This window comes from Crinia signifera, chromosome 6 (assembly GCF_055691185.1).
Source record: "Crinia signifera chromosome 6, ASM5569118v1, whole genome shotgun sequence".
Taxonomy (NCBI): Eukaryota; Metazoa; Chordata; class Amphibia; order Anura; family Myobatrachidae; genus Crinia; species Crinia signifera.
In genome coordinates this window covers 253,436,577-253,452,446 of record NC_139222.1, presented here as the reverse complement: position 1 = coordinate 253,452,446, position 15,870 = coordinate 253,436,577, and the positions used below count along the sequence as shown (strand labels likewise).

The window sequence follows — 15,870 nt, the reverse complement described above, 5'->3', positions numbered from 1 at the left end:
AAGAGGCTCCTAACAATGTAACTTAAGTGCCTGCTGAATTCTGCTCTCTCTCTCTCTAGGCCCTGGTGTCAGTTTCCACCCCTTAAAGAAAGATTTTGAGTAACCTTTGAATACATTGACTGAAAGAAGTAGCAAGCGTGTTATAGCAATACAATCCGTATTCCACACATTAATGTGTCTATTCCACAGTTCACGTATCATAACAAACCTCCCTAAAAACGTATTTGTTTAAGAGGTGTCACAGTATTAAATTAACAAACATAACGCAACAGAATGAAGTGGCTTGTGGCTTTAATAGTGGAACCAATGATCCAAGTTGCATCACTACTGGGGATGCCAATACCGGGGCATTTTTTTTCAATCCTGGAATTCGAGATTGAAAAATGCTCGATCCCAGGATTTCTGGGATTGGCTTCCCTAATAGTAAAAATGCGACCATTGAATGATGGGGGAGGTTCCAACAGATGGAGGAGGTGTTCACATTGAAACATCCACTCGCGTTCGTTCGGTCGTCGTCTTACCGCATTCGAACGGTGTGAGCGATCTGTACGGGGCTGTACCTGTCCGAAATATACATCCGTCCGATTCAACTAGAATAAGGGCCTATGTTTGCTGCTCAGGGTGCTGATGCCAGTCAGTAGACCTAAGTATTAAAGCACCACGGACTTGGACTGCACGGAGTTCTGCATGGACAAATATCCTTCTTTGATTGTTTATATAAAGCCTTTTTTGGTACTCTTTACTTAGAACGGCGCCCATCGCGGGTATCGCATGTACATCGCATGCCATTATAATGGCATGCGATGCGACCGATGCGATGCCCACGATTTCACATAGAAATGCATGTTAAAATGTAAATCGCGTCGGTCGCATCGCATGCGGCCAAAAAACGCATGCGATCAACGCGATTTTACATAGGGAACAATGTTAAATGACCCAATTGACCCGATTTTACATAGGGAACAATGTTAAACGGCCCACAGACCCCAAATAGCCACCCTGAAGTGTGAAATGGCCCCCCCAATTGTTAACGCCACCCCACGATCAACGTCAACCCGAAGCGTGGCGAGCGCAGCGAGCCCGCGAGGGGCGGCGGCTATTTGGGGTCTGTGAGCCATTTAACATTGTTTCCTATGTAAAATCGGGTCAATTGGGCCATTTAACATTGTTTCCTATGTAAAATCGCGGTAATCGCGTCGGTCGCATCGCATGCGATTTTTTGGCCACATGCGATGCAACCGACGCGATTTTTTACCTTGCGATGCCCAAGATCCAAATCGTGGGCGCCGTTCTAGGTAAAGAGTACCCCCTTTTTTTTTTCCTGTAAAGTGGATTTGTGGCTTATACGTCATTAAATACATGCACAAATATTGAAAACTGCCTGCTGTGTACTAACTGAACGGCGAACCTGTTGCAACATATATAAATAGAGGAAATAAGAGAGATTTATCTTACTTGTCTGAGGTCAATGAACGCTAACTGCAGGGTGTCCTCCTGAAATCCCGGGACGGGGTCAGAACTTGCAAACACTGAAAATACAAATGTACAGTAGATGTTTGTTAGATACAATACATTGGTAAAAGCATACCTCCCAACTTTTTGAGGTGCCAGGTCGGGACAGGGGCGTGGCCTATCGGGAAGGGGGCGTGGTCTATAATCGCGGCACTGCCACGAGGCCACGCCCCCCATTTTTCGCCGCTGTGGGGCATGCCCTGCAGCACTATGAGCTGCTGGCCAGCCCCCAGCCCCCCTGCCTGCAAGAATAGACGCTGTGCGCATGCGCACAGCGTCTATTCACGGACTACAGGGGGGGACTCCCAACTGCCCCCCCCCCGCCGCGGGACACTGCCAGCGGCGGGAGGGATGCAGGAATGTCCCAAAACATCGGGACGTTCCCGCGATAAGCGGGACAGTTGGGAGGTATGGTAAAAGGTACAAACAGTAGGGCATTATTAAACACCTGGTATAATTGTAACTGACCATGGCTACAAAATGCCTCAACAAACATAGTAGATATGTAAATATTGTATGTTTCTATATCATAGTTGCCTACCCTAATGCATTCTGCAGGAGACTCCCTGAAATAGCAGCAATCTCCCTCTCTCCCTCATTAGTCTAGCAATCTCCCTCATGTCACCTAGCCAACATTACACTGTTACAGTTTTTTGGGGGGAAAAGGAATGAGAGATAGATACATTTACATTGAATCATCAGCACCATTTCCCAGCACTTATATAAGTATAGTAGCTCTTACTAACTGCTTTGGGGCTCATCTACATTTGGATATAAGTCATTTTACAAGATTCCTCTCAGATGTAGCAGTACACAGCCACGCTTCTAGGTGCCACGTTCAAAATCTCTTTTCACAATCTCTCCATATATGGAACTAGACACGCCCTTTAAGTGGAGCATGACATGCCCCCCTCAATGGGGTGCGGTGCAAAATTCTGCTACCAACTATAATCTCCCTGAAACTAGTTTTCAAAAGTAGGCAAGTATGTTCTATATATGAACACATATTGCCTTGCATAATTATTATAGTGCACTCAGAAAGTGTATAAAGGCTGAATAAGCATAACCATAGTCAACTATCAAAAAATACAGTCAGTACCCAAAATACTGTATAGCAAAGTAACCATTGCTGGCGTACATCTGTGTACTAACCAAGTCACACATTTACTTGGGAAGTTGCTGCTAAGTTTTATAGGGATTCTGAAAAGATGACTTGGGCTCCAGAGCATTAGAGATAATCACTGGCTATTTGGTGTTATCTGGCAGGCATTAGTAATCTATCCAGATTGTACCATTAGGCTTAACCCCTATCAGGAATGAATAATGGATATTTTATCTTGTAATTGTTGCTAATTACAGCTTCTGATTTAACACTATTTGTGTTGGGTGGATTGTGGGTTGTTAAATGTACGGAAATATACTGAAAAGAAAGTAACATTTTCATACATGATCACAGCAGACCTGTATTATCTGGCATCTCTAGAAGCTTCATAGAACTAGAGAGCTGTGCTTTCCCTATAGAGTGTAAGCTTGCGAGCAGGGCCCTCTGATCTCTTTGTCTGTGTGTTATTCTTCAGTATTGTTTTATTACTGGCTTGGTTATTATAAAGTGCATTGGAATAATTTGTTGCGGCGGTATTTAATGCGCGGGGTTGCGGCGGCGGTATGTAATGTGCGCCCGGGGGTGGCGGCGGCGGCGGTTTGTAATGCTGCTGCTGCTTCCTTTTTCTGCTGGCCGGGCGGAGGGGGGAACGGGAGCTGGGAGCCTGGGTTTCCCGTTGGGCCAATACGCCCCTGTGCGGAAGCATGCATCATCGCTGGCCCGGCTTTGGAGCTAAAAGCAGCTCAAACGGCAAAGCTGAACTGCTTTCAGCTCAAAATCGCCCAGTGTGTATGGGCCTTTACTTTTACCGTTCAACAGATTGTAAGCTCCACTGGGGCAGGGACTGATCAAATATTCTCTGTAAAGCGCTGAGGAATATGTCTGCGCTATATAAGAAACTGCTAATAAATAAATAATAGACAGGTACGAGTACAGCATACATAAAAAAGCCTTTAAAGGGGTTTATTTATTAATACTTGTGAAGAGATAAAGCAGACAGAGATAAAGTGCCAACCAATCAGATCCTAACTGCTATTTTAAAAAGTCTAACATAGCAGTTAAGAGTGCATTGGCTAGTACTTTATCGCCATCAAAGTCCCAGAATGCAATGCAGTAGCGGCCAACTGACGGAACACAGCTGACAGTCAATGACTGGAGGTGAGATTAATTTAGCTGCGTATGAAAGCAGTCGCGCGACATGTTAGTCACCATATGACAAAGTATCCAACATCACTGATTTTTATTTTACTTCTTTTTTTTAACGCTCCTTGTAAAAATTAAAAAATGTGTAAATTGCTGGTTGTACCATAAAAAAAACTACATTCTTAACCTGTACGTTAGTTATTCACCCCACCTACTACCCCCAATTACATTACATTTTCCAAGAGCTTTCTGCTCAAAGTTCAAAAACAAGCAATATGCTATTCTCATGGAAAGAGCTTATTGATGCCCCAAGGGGAATGATTACAGAAGGATTCTGGATGATACTAATTCCTAAGCTGTCAACGTATTTTAAACATCTGCTTTTGTTACAGCGTTCGCTCAATAAAAAAAGCCTACCTCTAAGCGAGACAGCAATTAAAAAGAAATTCTTAGAGGTGGGAGAGAGCTTAGCGTGCCCACGTCAGGTGCAGGCCTCTAAGCAGCAGCCTGGAATGCTATTTTTCTGTCTCCAAAGTGGATGTCACCTGAGAGACGTCTGGGGAGAGTGGTTTTATTATTGTCAGAGAAGGTGCTACACGTCTTTAGGAAAAAGCCTTAAAGGATACTTAAACGTTAAATATGAGTTAGGATTACCCAAATTGTAGCGACTGTCAATATTAAGCCGCCCATAACAAAATGACTTTGTTCTTGAAGTTGTACTTTAGTGGTTGATGTATCAAACAGTGAAAATGTAGAGACGTGGACCGGTGGAGAAGATGCCTACAGCAATCAACTCAATCAGATTTGACCTGTTTTATAGAATGCTCTTGACAAATGCTACCTCAAAACTGTTTTTTTATTGGAATGTTCTCCTGTCTTTCCACTGCTTGATGCATTAACCCTTATAAATCTAGTATAAAAAATGGGACCAGACGGGCATATTTATCATACCAACATGATACCACTAAGGGCCACCATCACAGGAGACTGTTGGTACTGGAGTCGAAGGTTCTAACAGACTGGGCCTCTGCAGCCAGGCATGGAGAGATAGTGGCAGCATTTTAAATTTGGAGCCAGTTGCAAGTGAACTGCAGCTGCTCCCGATTGGCTGCTGCTCTGAGAGCTGCGATTGGTCCGTGGCCGACATCAAATTTAAAATGCTGCACTGTCTCTCCATGACAGGCCAGTCATCTGCAGTGGATCCAAGGGGGTTCTCATAAAACACAATGGCAGTGACAGTCAGGGGTGGATTTAGGGCTCAGGCTGCAGGGTTGCCTTTGGTTAGTGGTCCAGGTCCAATTCAAATCATTTTTGCTCCTGTAATATGGTCATGTAATAGGCAAAACCAGTGCTGGTGGTTCCTTATCATAAAATACGATGACAAACAGAAGCAAATCTTGTTCATCACAACATAATTAAAAAATAATTTTAAACACAATTTACTTAAATTAATATTTTTTCTAAATTTCTCCCCCCAAAAAAATCTTTGGACTAGGAGTGCCACAAAAGATACTTTTTATACTCTAGGGTGTCGTGATTCAAAAAGGTTTGGGAACCAAATTGGCTGCTTCCCCCTATGTCACTGCCCCTTCATTTTGGGGGCCAGTGCAGATCCTTAATGACACCAAAGCAGCCTAACCTTGCCCAACTATAACCTCCAGGACCACAACTTGCTGCCCAATGACCCGCTTCTGACAGATGCTAAATCATTAAAAAAAGAGTTGTAATGGCAAAAATAAAAAAAACACCTGACCTTGTCAGCCTGGTGTCCCGCCCCCCAGCAAGTGTCACCCCTATTCACATGCATTGTGGGAAATCCACCTCAGTGTCACATGTGGCGTGATTTGCTGCAGATAAGGGCAGGGGTGAGCCACAAACAGATACAGGGAGCCACAAACAGATACAGGTCATGGTGAGGGCGGTACCTGGACTGGACACTTGCTGACAACACCCCCATCCCAGTTTATTCTTTCCTGCTCTCTTGGATTTTGAGACGGATCCTACAGTGGCAGCGGACAGGGAGTGGTATCACTAGTGGATGTTTTATGTATGTACATACTAGTCTTATGCGTGTATGTGTGTGTTTTTTTTGGCCCTGTCTATTTGGTCAGAACCTGGCACCCCCGATTTCTGAAGGCAACCCTGATATCGCCAGCCCTTAGTGCAGTTAGCGGATGCGTTCTGGTTCACAATGCTTGTTGGCCACTCATAAGGTCTGGACATACTTTAATGTACATTCTCCTTGTAAACAACCCTCAGTGTCCATACCGATCTGACAAGCGGCACATTCCATTGTTAGACGGTTACCCACTGTGACAACAATGCATTGTGGTGCTGCTTACAACAACAATTACCTCAGAACTATTTCCGGAGCACGTAAAGAAAAAACAAAGGAGCACAAAGGTGAAGCAGTCATCACAGCCGTAATGCAGAGCCGTTGGGTCAGTTCTCTATGGCAATAACAGAACATTTTGGAGGAACACAGCGATAGTAAATAAATGAGGAACAAGTTTTACGGGACACAAGACAGATAAAAGTGCATCGTATCTTCCTTATATCCGACCCTGGGGAGGGACAAATCATATGATCTGTCCTATGCAGATGGCCATGCATAATTTATCATCTGCATCAAACACACCTGCCTGTATGTAAGCCAGCAAGACACACTATAAATCATACAGGCCAGTCAAGAACATCAGCACTATGACTCTTAATTTATAATGCACTCACAATCTATGCTTCTGTGCATGACGACACGAATACATGCAGGAAACAAGTACACATATGAACGCAAAGCGTTTGATAATTCTCTACTATCTCATGATCATTTTTCTATGTATTATAGTTGTAAAAGGCTGAGGAAAAAGATTCAGAATATAAAAAACAATAAACGTTTTTGTTTGTGCACTCAGATATTTATTTTTGTTAGGTTTCGGTGTGTGGGAGGAAACCAGAGTGCCTGGAGGAAACCCACCCACGCACGGGGAGAAGATACAAACTCCACACAGTTGGAATCATGGTAATCGAAAACAAGACCGTAGCTCTGTGACGCAGTACTGTCTGCCATGACAACCCTGCTGCTCATTTAACACATTAATAGGTGCTCTGTACCGAATGACTACTGGTGCGGTAGGGAACGTTTAGGAGAGCTTGTACAAAGACCAACCAATCAGATTCTTTAATTTTTCTAAAGCAGTTTAGAAAATGACATAAAAAAATACTTTACCAATGGTGGCAAAGAGTTGCAATGACTTCTAGTCATCCGGTATTCTCAAAACTCTATCCTTGTTTAAAGATTTAATAATGCGCCTAGTATATTAAAACATAACTTTTATTAAAGTACAAAATATAAATGTATTCTTTTCCCCCAATAGATATTAGATATAAGGACAATGAAAATAGATGATAGGACAGAAAACAAGCGCTTAAAATTACTGGAAATGGCAGTATACATAGGGTAATGGATAGATCCTATTGACAGTGTTCCAAGATGGTGAACATGTATAGCAATAATAAAACAAAGACCAATGTGTAATAAATCCGACAACATTAAATTGATAGAAGTCCCCAATTGATAGAAGTCCCCAAGTGTTGAGTAATGGTACCCACACTCACAGCAAAAAGCATGGGAATCCACATATAAAAGTTTATTTTATTCTCCACCACTGTGTTGACCGTGAGTAGTGGTACGCCTTTCATTCGTTGAAGCAAATTCCCCCTACACTTTAGTGGTGGAGGATTAAAGAAACCTTTATATGTGGATTCCCATGCTTTTCGCTGTGAGTGTGGGTACGCATTACTCATTAGTGTTATAAAGTTACCTTGATGTGATTATTCAGACATCATTGATTGTGAGTTTGGGTATGCAAGATCAGTTCCACTTCAGTGAGAAAGTTTACATGTATGTGCTTCCATCTTTTATCAACTGACTCATAGTGGTGAAGGTCTACTAATCAACACCTAATTCCCTCCCTTTTTTGGGGAAAAAAATACAGAACACTTGGGGACTTCTAACAATTTAATGTTGTAGGATTTACTACACATTTTAAGCGCTCTTTTTCTGTCCGATCATCTATTTTCATTGCTCTGGTATTTTGTATGTGAAGTTAGGTGAATACTTCAATGGGCCAGACAGATCAATAGCTGGTTTACAGTGCCTGTTTTTGCTTTGCTTCCATCTTTCAATACATTAGATATCAGGAGTCATGAATTTCTGAAGCGAAGTATTTAAAATAAAGTAAGTTTGAAGAAAATAAGCAAAGGTGATTAAAAATGACTTTCACTGTGCCTCTACCTGAGGTTTTCCCCCCAAAATTAATTCTACACAGCCTAAGAAAGCAGAGAACCTAATTCAGACCTGGACGCAAATCTCCGGCATCCCACAGACTCATGATTATTGGGAATCTGTGGCTGCACAAGGTTGGGCCTTGTAATGTTGCCCCCATTTCCCCGCCTACCACTACCTGATTGTCAGGCAGCGGTGTTGAGTGGGTGGGGAGAGGCCTATTTTCACATCGGTCAGCAGAGTCAAGCCATAGCCAAGACGTTGTCCTATAATGAGGAAAGTGGTGTGCCCTTTTGAAAGTATTCTCAGTTTATTACTTAATTGGGTAACACTGGAGAGGGTTTTTGGTGTTCTCGATTATAAACACTAAAACAAAAACAGACGTAAGTTATAACTGAGAACAGCAGTAGTTAGGTTATCTGTAGTGTAAATCATTTACTTCCACCGAGCATGAACAACCACATTCTCTTCATGCAGGTAAGCAGGGCTTAAAGTGGTCCTGGAGAGGTGGTGGAACTCCGTTTCCCTAACAATGACCCCTCCACCCCCTCCCCGTTAGGCAGAGCCTAGATAAGTGCCATGGAATATTTGTGCCCTACCACCCATAAAGGGATAATGGTCCCACAACACATGGTAGCACAATCGTATACAAATGCACCTCATATAGTGCCCTTGATTCATATTAAATCACACAGTAATACCCCTTATTCACATAATATCCACAGTTGTTCATCTTAATTTTACATTACATAAGCCATACCAGAAGAAGAAGCCGCTGGGACTGGCTTTTCTGTTGGAATTACTTTTCAGGACTGTGGTAGAGGTGGAACTCAGTTCCCCCTACCATTAGAGGTGGTGGAACTCAGTTCCACCCCGTTCCCCCTCACTTTAACCCCTGCAGGTAAGCCTTAGACTGAATGGTTCTTTATTATGTTCTTGCATATAATGGTTTCCTAACTAAGGGAAAATGCAGGAGAAAACAAGAACCGTAGACACCAACACTCGCGCACAACGCATATAGCAAATGTTTTGTCACCATTCTCGGCTCAGGTTTAGAAAAACATATAGGACAGACATGCATTAATAATATCCGATGATTTAATGCTTGTAAACAGTACTGCATATTAACTCCGAGATCATTTTACAGCAGTTTGCAAACTAAAAAATGATGATTAAAAAATAGTTGAGCGATCATTAAATTGTGCACATTAAATTCTAGGCTGCTGTGGAACGCACCTCCCCTTCTGTGTCTGTAAAACCTAAAAACCCATTTATCAATACAGTAGGAAGCTACCTGCCATTTGTGAGTTATTTGCACACTCTGAGTGCTAATGGAACTGTCACCATTGTAGCCATTAATCCCAAAATGTCAAAGGAGGAAAGCTGGAGGAGGCCAATGAGAAAGGTTATAAATCACTAGGAACACAGGGATGCACAGAATGCGCCTGACAGACCTTATGAATGGAATCCCAACAACAAAAGCGGCTTTTAGGTTCAGATCTGCTCCAGTGCGACACAAACCCTGTACAACATATCCATCTCCTTGCTGCAAAAATAAACTGTTATTAAAATAGTCCGTTGTTCTTGTTTTGCCGAAACTGTATATATGTTTTGTGGTTATGTATTCAGATGCAGAGATTCCCTCTTCATCAATCAAAGTCTGAATTGTAGGACGGAATCTCAGCTATTGTGCAACATTCACTCTCTGGGTCTTCTTATACCAGGCCAGGGTACGAGAGGCATTGATAATTAGCCATTAAATGTTCATACATCAGAGCAAGTCTCAATGGCCTCATTTAATAGCGATTAATGGAAAATATTAACAAAGATGTCATTTGTTTCTCTACTTCAGGCAGAATGTTCCTCCAGGATGTATTACTTAGTGTTCCACCCGATACATATATTTGTAAATTAGTATACAGGGTACAAAGCCATGTTAGAGGTTGATACATTATACCAGTGGCACCACCTGTTCCGGAGCTGCGTCCGATCCGGAATACAGTCAGATCCTGCAAAGTGAGCAAACTGCGCTCACGTCGCGGTCCTGAATACGGAGCTTAGAGAATTTATACCCCTTTCACACTTGCAAAAATATCCCGGGTTTTTGCACATGAACGCGCATCATAGAAACATAGAAACATAGAATTTGACGGCAGATAAGAACCATTTGGCCCATCTAGTCTGCCCCTTTTTTACCCTTCAGGTAAACTCAACCCTTTTTAATCCTTATTTCTTTGTAAGGATATTCATATGCCTATCCCAAGCATGTTTAAATTGTTCTACTGTCTTAGCCTCTACCACCTCTGATGGGAGGCTATTCCACTTATCCACTACCCTTTCTGTGAAGTAATTCTTTCTAACATTTCCCCTGAACCTACCTCCCTCCAGTTTCAGTGCATGTCCTCGTGTTTTATTACTTGTTTTCCTTTGAAGAAAATTTCCCACCTGTACTATGTTAAAACCCTTGATATATTTGAAGATTTCTATCATGTCCCCCCTTTCCCTTCTCTGCTCCAAACTATACATGTTAAGATCTTTTAGTCTATCCAGGTAAGTTTTGTGATGTAGGCCATGAACCATTTTAGTTGCCCTTCTTTGTACACTCTCCAATGTATTTATATCCTTCTGAAGATATGGCCTCCAGAACTGGACACAGTATTCCAGATGAGGTCGTACCAATGACCTATAAAGTGGCTTTATTACGTCTTTTTTTCTGCTACTGATTCCTCTCCCTATGCAACCAAGCATCTGACTAGCCTTCCTCATTGCTTTGTTACATTGCCTCCCTGCCTTTAAGTCACTTGAAATAGTGACTCCTAGATCTCTTTCCTCCTCAGTAGTTTCCATTATAGTACCCTTGATACTATATTGAGCCTTTGGGTTTTTGAGTCCCAAGTGCATAATTTTGCATTTTTTAGCATTAAACTGTAGTTGCCATTCTCTTGACCAATTCTCAAGTTTACTTAGATCATCAGTCATTTGATTTACCCCTCCTGGTGTGTCTACTCTGTTGCATATCTTTGTATCATCTGCAAAAAGGCATACTTTCCCTTCAATACCATTTGCAATGTCACTGACAAAGATATTAAAGAGCACTGGTCCAAGTACAGATCCCTGGGGTACTCCACTGGTAACATGTCCCTCCATAGAATGCACTCCATTTACGACAACTGTCTGTTTCCTATCCTGCAACCAGGTTCTTATCCATTTAATTGTTTTATAATCCAATCCCACACTTTCAAGTTTATTTAGCAGCCTGCGATGTGGGACAGTGTCAAATGCCTTACTAAAGTCTAGATATGCCACATCTACAGCCCCCCCTTCATCTAGTATTTTGGTCACGGAGTCAAAAAAGTCAATGAGACTTGTTTGGCATGATCTCCCTGCAGTAAAACCATGCTGTTTTGGATCCTGTAAGTTGTTTAATTTAAGATATTCCACTATTCTTTCTTTTAATAGTGTTTCCATTATTTTCCCTACTACTGATGTAAGGCTCACTGGTCTGTAGTTACTTGCTTCTTCTTTGCTTCCGCTTTTGTGCAGTGGAACTACATTTGCTTTTCTCCAGTCCTCTGGAACTGCACCTGTATCTAGTGACTGGTTGAATAAATCTGTTAATGGCGCTACCAACACATCTTTTAGTTCTTTTAGTATCCTTGGATGCACTCCGTCTGGCCCCATTGATTTATCCACTTTCAGTCTTGAAAGTTCTGTTAGGACTTTCTCCCTAGTAAATCTACCTCCATCTACCTTATTTTTATAAATGTCCTTGCAACTTAACTGTGGTCCCTTCCCTTCTCCTTCTATAGTGAATACAGAGCAAAAGTAATTATTTAGCTGATCTGCAATTGCCTTGTCTCCCTCCACCAAATTCTCAGTGTCTGTCCGCAGTCTTATTATTCCTCCATTTGATTTTCTCCTTTCATTTATATACTTAAAAAAAGTTTTGTTTCCTTTATCTACCGACTGAGCCATTTTCTCCTCAGCTTGTGCCTTGGCACGCCTGATCACTTTCTTAGCCTCTTTGCGTCTGGCAAGATACACTTCTTTGTCATTATTATTTTGAGTCTGCTTGTATGTCCTAAAGGCCATCTTTTTTGCTTTTACACTAGTTGATACCTCTTTTGTAAACCACACTGGCTTCCTTTTCCTGGTACTTTTCTTAACCCTTTTGATACAAAGGTCCGTTGCCTTTAGTATTGCACTTTTTAATTTTCTCCACCTCTCCTGCACTCCTTTCAAGTTCGTCCAATCCGCTAATGAGTCGCTTAAACATCTCCCCATTTTTGCAAAGTCAGCCTTCCTAAAATCCAACACCTTAGTTTTTGTGTGACTGGAGTTGGACCCTGACTTGATACTAAACCATACTGCTTGATGATCACTGGATCCCAGGTTCTCACCCACATATATGTCTGATATCCTGTCACCATTTGTGAGTATTAAATCTAATATTGAGTCTTTGCGAGTAGGTTCCCTCACCAATTGCTTGAGAGAGGCTCCCTGTAGGGAATTTAGAAATTTGCCACTTGTAGATGATCTTGCAAAAGACTCCTCCCAATTCACATCAGGTAGATTAAAGTCTCCCATGATTATGACTTCTCCCTTTAAAGCCATTTTAGTGACATCAAGCAATAGGCTCCTGTCCAAATCCTGCCCCTGGCCTGGTGGCCTATAGATGACCCCAGTACGAATAATGTCCTTCTCCCCCATTTCTATGGTCACCCAAAGGGCCTCAGTTTTTTCTTCAATATTTTGTATTAAAGTAGCATTTATGTTTTTCTTTACATACATTGCTACCCCTCCTCCGATTCTTCCCATTCTGTCCTTCCTAAATAAATTGTATCCTGGTATAGCTACGTCCCAGCCATGGTTCTCATTCCACCATGTCTCTGTGATAGCCACAATGTCTAGGTCATCCCTTGTCATTATTGCTATTAGATCAGGAATTTTGTCTCCTAGGCTTCTAGCATTTGCACACATAGTTTTAAACATTTTGCCTGTGCATCTGTTATTCCTAGCCATGTTCATACAGTACAAAATCGAAATCTAAAGTTGAAATTACCTGTTTGATGATGTTGTTCAATGTCTGTTTTTATTTTTTTTACTGTTCAGAAAAGCTGCAGGTCACTAATTCTAAGAATATAGTGAGTCTGTTCAGGTCAGGTTTCACCTGAACACTAACGGCCAAATGGTCAAAGGAGATAATTTGCACTGTGTTTGAGTAGACATCAGGCAGAATGCAACACTAAACTATGCTTCACTGAACAACTTCACCAAACAAGTAATAACAATTACAAACAATTCATTAAATCAGAACTTTTCAAATCATACAAGAGTTTGCATAACACAGAAATAAAGAGAGCATATTGGAGATGAATTACATACTCTTGAGGTATCAATGCAGTCCATGTGTGTTTTTGTTGATTTGTAGTAGTTTGCCTTCAGTTTTCCTTCGGTGTAACGCAGGTATAACGCTTGTAGTTATGACTCCGTTTTCCCACTTTAAAACGGCCCACTTCAATACAGGGCCACAGCTAAACTATGGCCACAGCCTATCCGGCCACAGCCGTATGCAATGAGAACTAATATACTCTAACAATGCCTTCTTCCCAATTTCCAATAATTGGAAGAATCTACACCCTCAGTCCCCACCCCCTGCTATACAGAGCAGAGCTATACAGAGCAAATCAACCCGGGATTTAGCTCAGTGTGAAAGGGTTTTGAAAGAATATCCCGGGATGAACATCCCGGGATTTCTACCCAGGTCCTGACCTGGGTAGATTCCGGAATCGACCCGAGATGCGGTCAGTGTGAATGGTCCCGTACCCAGGATTGGGTACACAGGACTTTAAAAAAGCTGCTGATTGGAGCTTTCTTGGGGTCACTAATACTGATGTCATCTTTAAGAGCCCTGGAGTCCATTTCTAATGACATGCATATGTAATTGCAGGGATTTCCCGGGATCAGTGTGAATGGGGCTGTCCCGGGTTGATCCCAGGTCTGAGTGCAGTGTGAAAGGGTACATTCCTGGGTAGAGTCCCGGGAAGCATCCGGGAACACATTCCAGGGTATGACCCGGCTCTGCGAGTGTGAAAGGGGTAATACAAGTCATTCCAAGGTGAGCGCATGTAGGTTACATGCTGAATGGGTGTTATAGGTAGGCAAAGGGTTATCTGCATGTAGAAGAAGCATCCCATGAGTCAGGTGATGGAGCTGGGGACTAGAGTATGTAGGTATCTGTCTGATTTCAGTCAGATCTACTGCAGCAGGGATTATCGGACCGGTGCAAGTTCAGTTAACACTGATGACTGCTGATCTCATAAGCAGAGAATTAGGGACCAGATTCCGTAAAGTAAAGAAAAGCAAGTCATTTTTGTGCCTGGAACAAACCATGTTGCTATTCGATCAATGTGAGCATATATATATATTGTTTCTGTGCAAGGTAAATACTGGCTGTGTTTGCATGTAGCCCACATATGTTAGATGGCTTTATTCTTACACTGCAATTTAGATTTCAGTTTGAATACACCCCATCCAAATGTAAGTGTCTCAACATACAGGGGTGATTCGGTCTGCCTAGCGAGCCCCTTAACACCGCATGCCGACCGGCCAAACAGCCGCACCCGAATCCCCACGGTAACATGCAAGGGCATGTACGTGAACACATCTCCTCTCATGCGGCCAAAGGGGAAAGAATTTGACAGAGTGAATCAATTGCTTATTTTTATAATTGCCCAACTGAAATATATGACGCTATCAAGGGCCTGTCACACAGCCATCACACTGCTCAATCACTGACATTACACAGTATGTCAGGATTTTTCTAGATGAGATTTTCAAGCTCTGGTGTTTCTTTGCCATTTATGTGCATAACCCCTGCTCTGCTCCATTGCTCAGCCACTGAGTCGTGTATCTTGGTTTATCCTTACTGTGCAGAACACCTTCCTGGCTTCTGTCCAGGGAATCACCGAATCCCTGATTGAGTTCCCGTTACCTCCTTACTGTACACTGGTGCTAAACAACTTCTTCAGTCTAGTGCTCCACGTTCTTCTGGCCCAATGCAGTGGTGAGTTGGACAACACAGTGTGCATGGAACATGAGAAATGTGCATGCACAGCAAGTTGTAGAAAAAATTGTAAAAGAAACAAGAACATTGAAATAAAATATAACAGCAGATAAGACAGTAAAGGAAAAGATCCAGTGTACTCGTGCCCTCTTTGCACAAGATCATATACAAACTAAAACGTGATTCAATTGTCCAATTGTGTTGCTCACATGCCCATTGTAGATGCATTGTAGCTCTTCTGTGGGATAGGACCTGATGGGCTAGCCTTCGTTCCTTACATGCCTCTATGAGCCTTGGGTGCCCATAATCATGTCACGGGTTCACAATTGTCCTTCCTTGGATCACTTTTGGTAGGTACTAACCCAGTGGTGGCTTCTACCTTATAGGAGAGGGGATGCCGCTGGCTGCGATGCTGACACCCCCTGCTGCCGCCGCTCACCCACTCCCATTTCACGGTCCTGGAGTCTGATGATTTAGATGAGAGGCACCAGGACCGGCGCAGCATCGGCCTCAGTACTGTGCATGCCCCAGGTTCTATGGGCTGATTCGGCTGCAGCCCATAGAAGCCAAAGAGGCAGTCCATAGGGAGGGAACATCTCCCAGTGGGACTGCCTTGGGTGACTGGCAGGTCGATTTTACTTGGGGTCATAGGTGCCGATTCTGTGGCACCCACGGAAATTGATGAGCACCCACGGGCCCGAGTCCCGCTGCTGGGCCGCCATATTAACTTGCTAATTTGCGGCTGCAGCACCCACATTGCCG

The 15,870-nt window shown here is 42.7% G+C and overlaps 1 protein-coding gene across 4 annotated transcripts in view; it reads right to left on the bottom strand.

The window, feature by feature from the left end:
• The window catches only part of EXOC6 (exocyst complex component 6), a 277,290-nt gene that overhangs the window by 45,619 nt on the left and 215,801 nt on the right, over nucleotides 1-15,870 (bottom strand). For all 4 annotated transcript variants that reach the window (XM_083149343.1, XM_083149345.1, XM_083149344.1 and 1 more), the window contains one exon: nucleotides 1,456-1,529. In XM_083149343.1, the coding sequence (XP_083005469.1) occupies nucleotides 1,456-1,529 (74 nt within the window). The remainder of the gene's footprint in view (nucleotides 1-1,455; nucleotides 1,530-15,870) is intronic.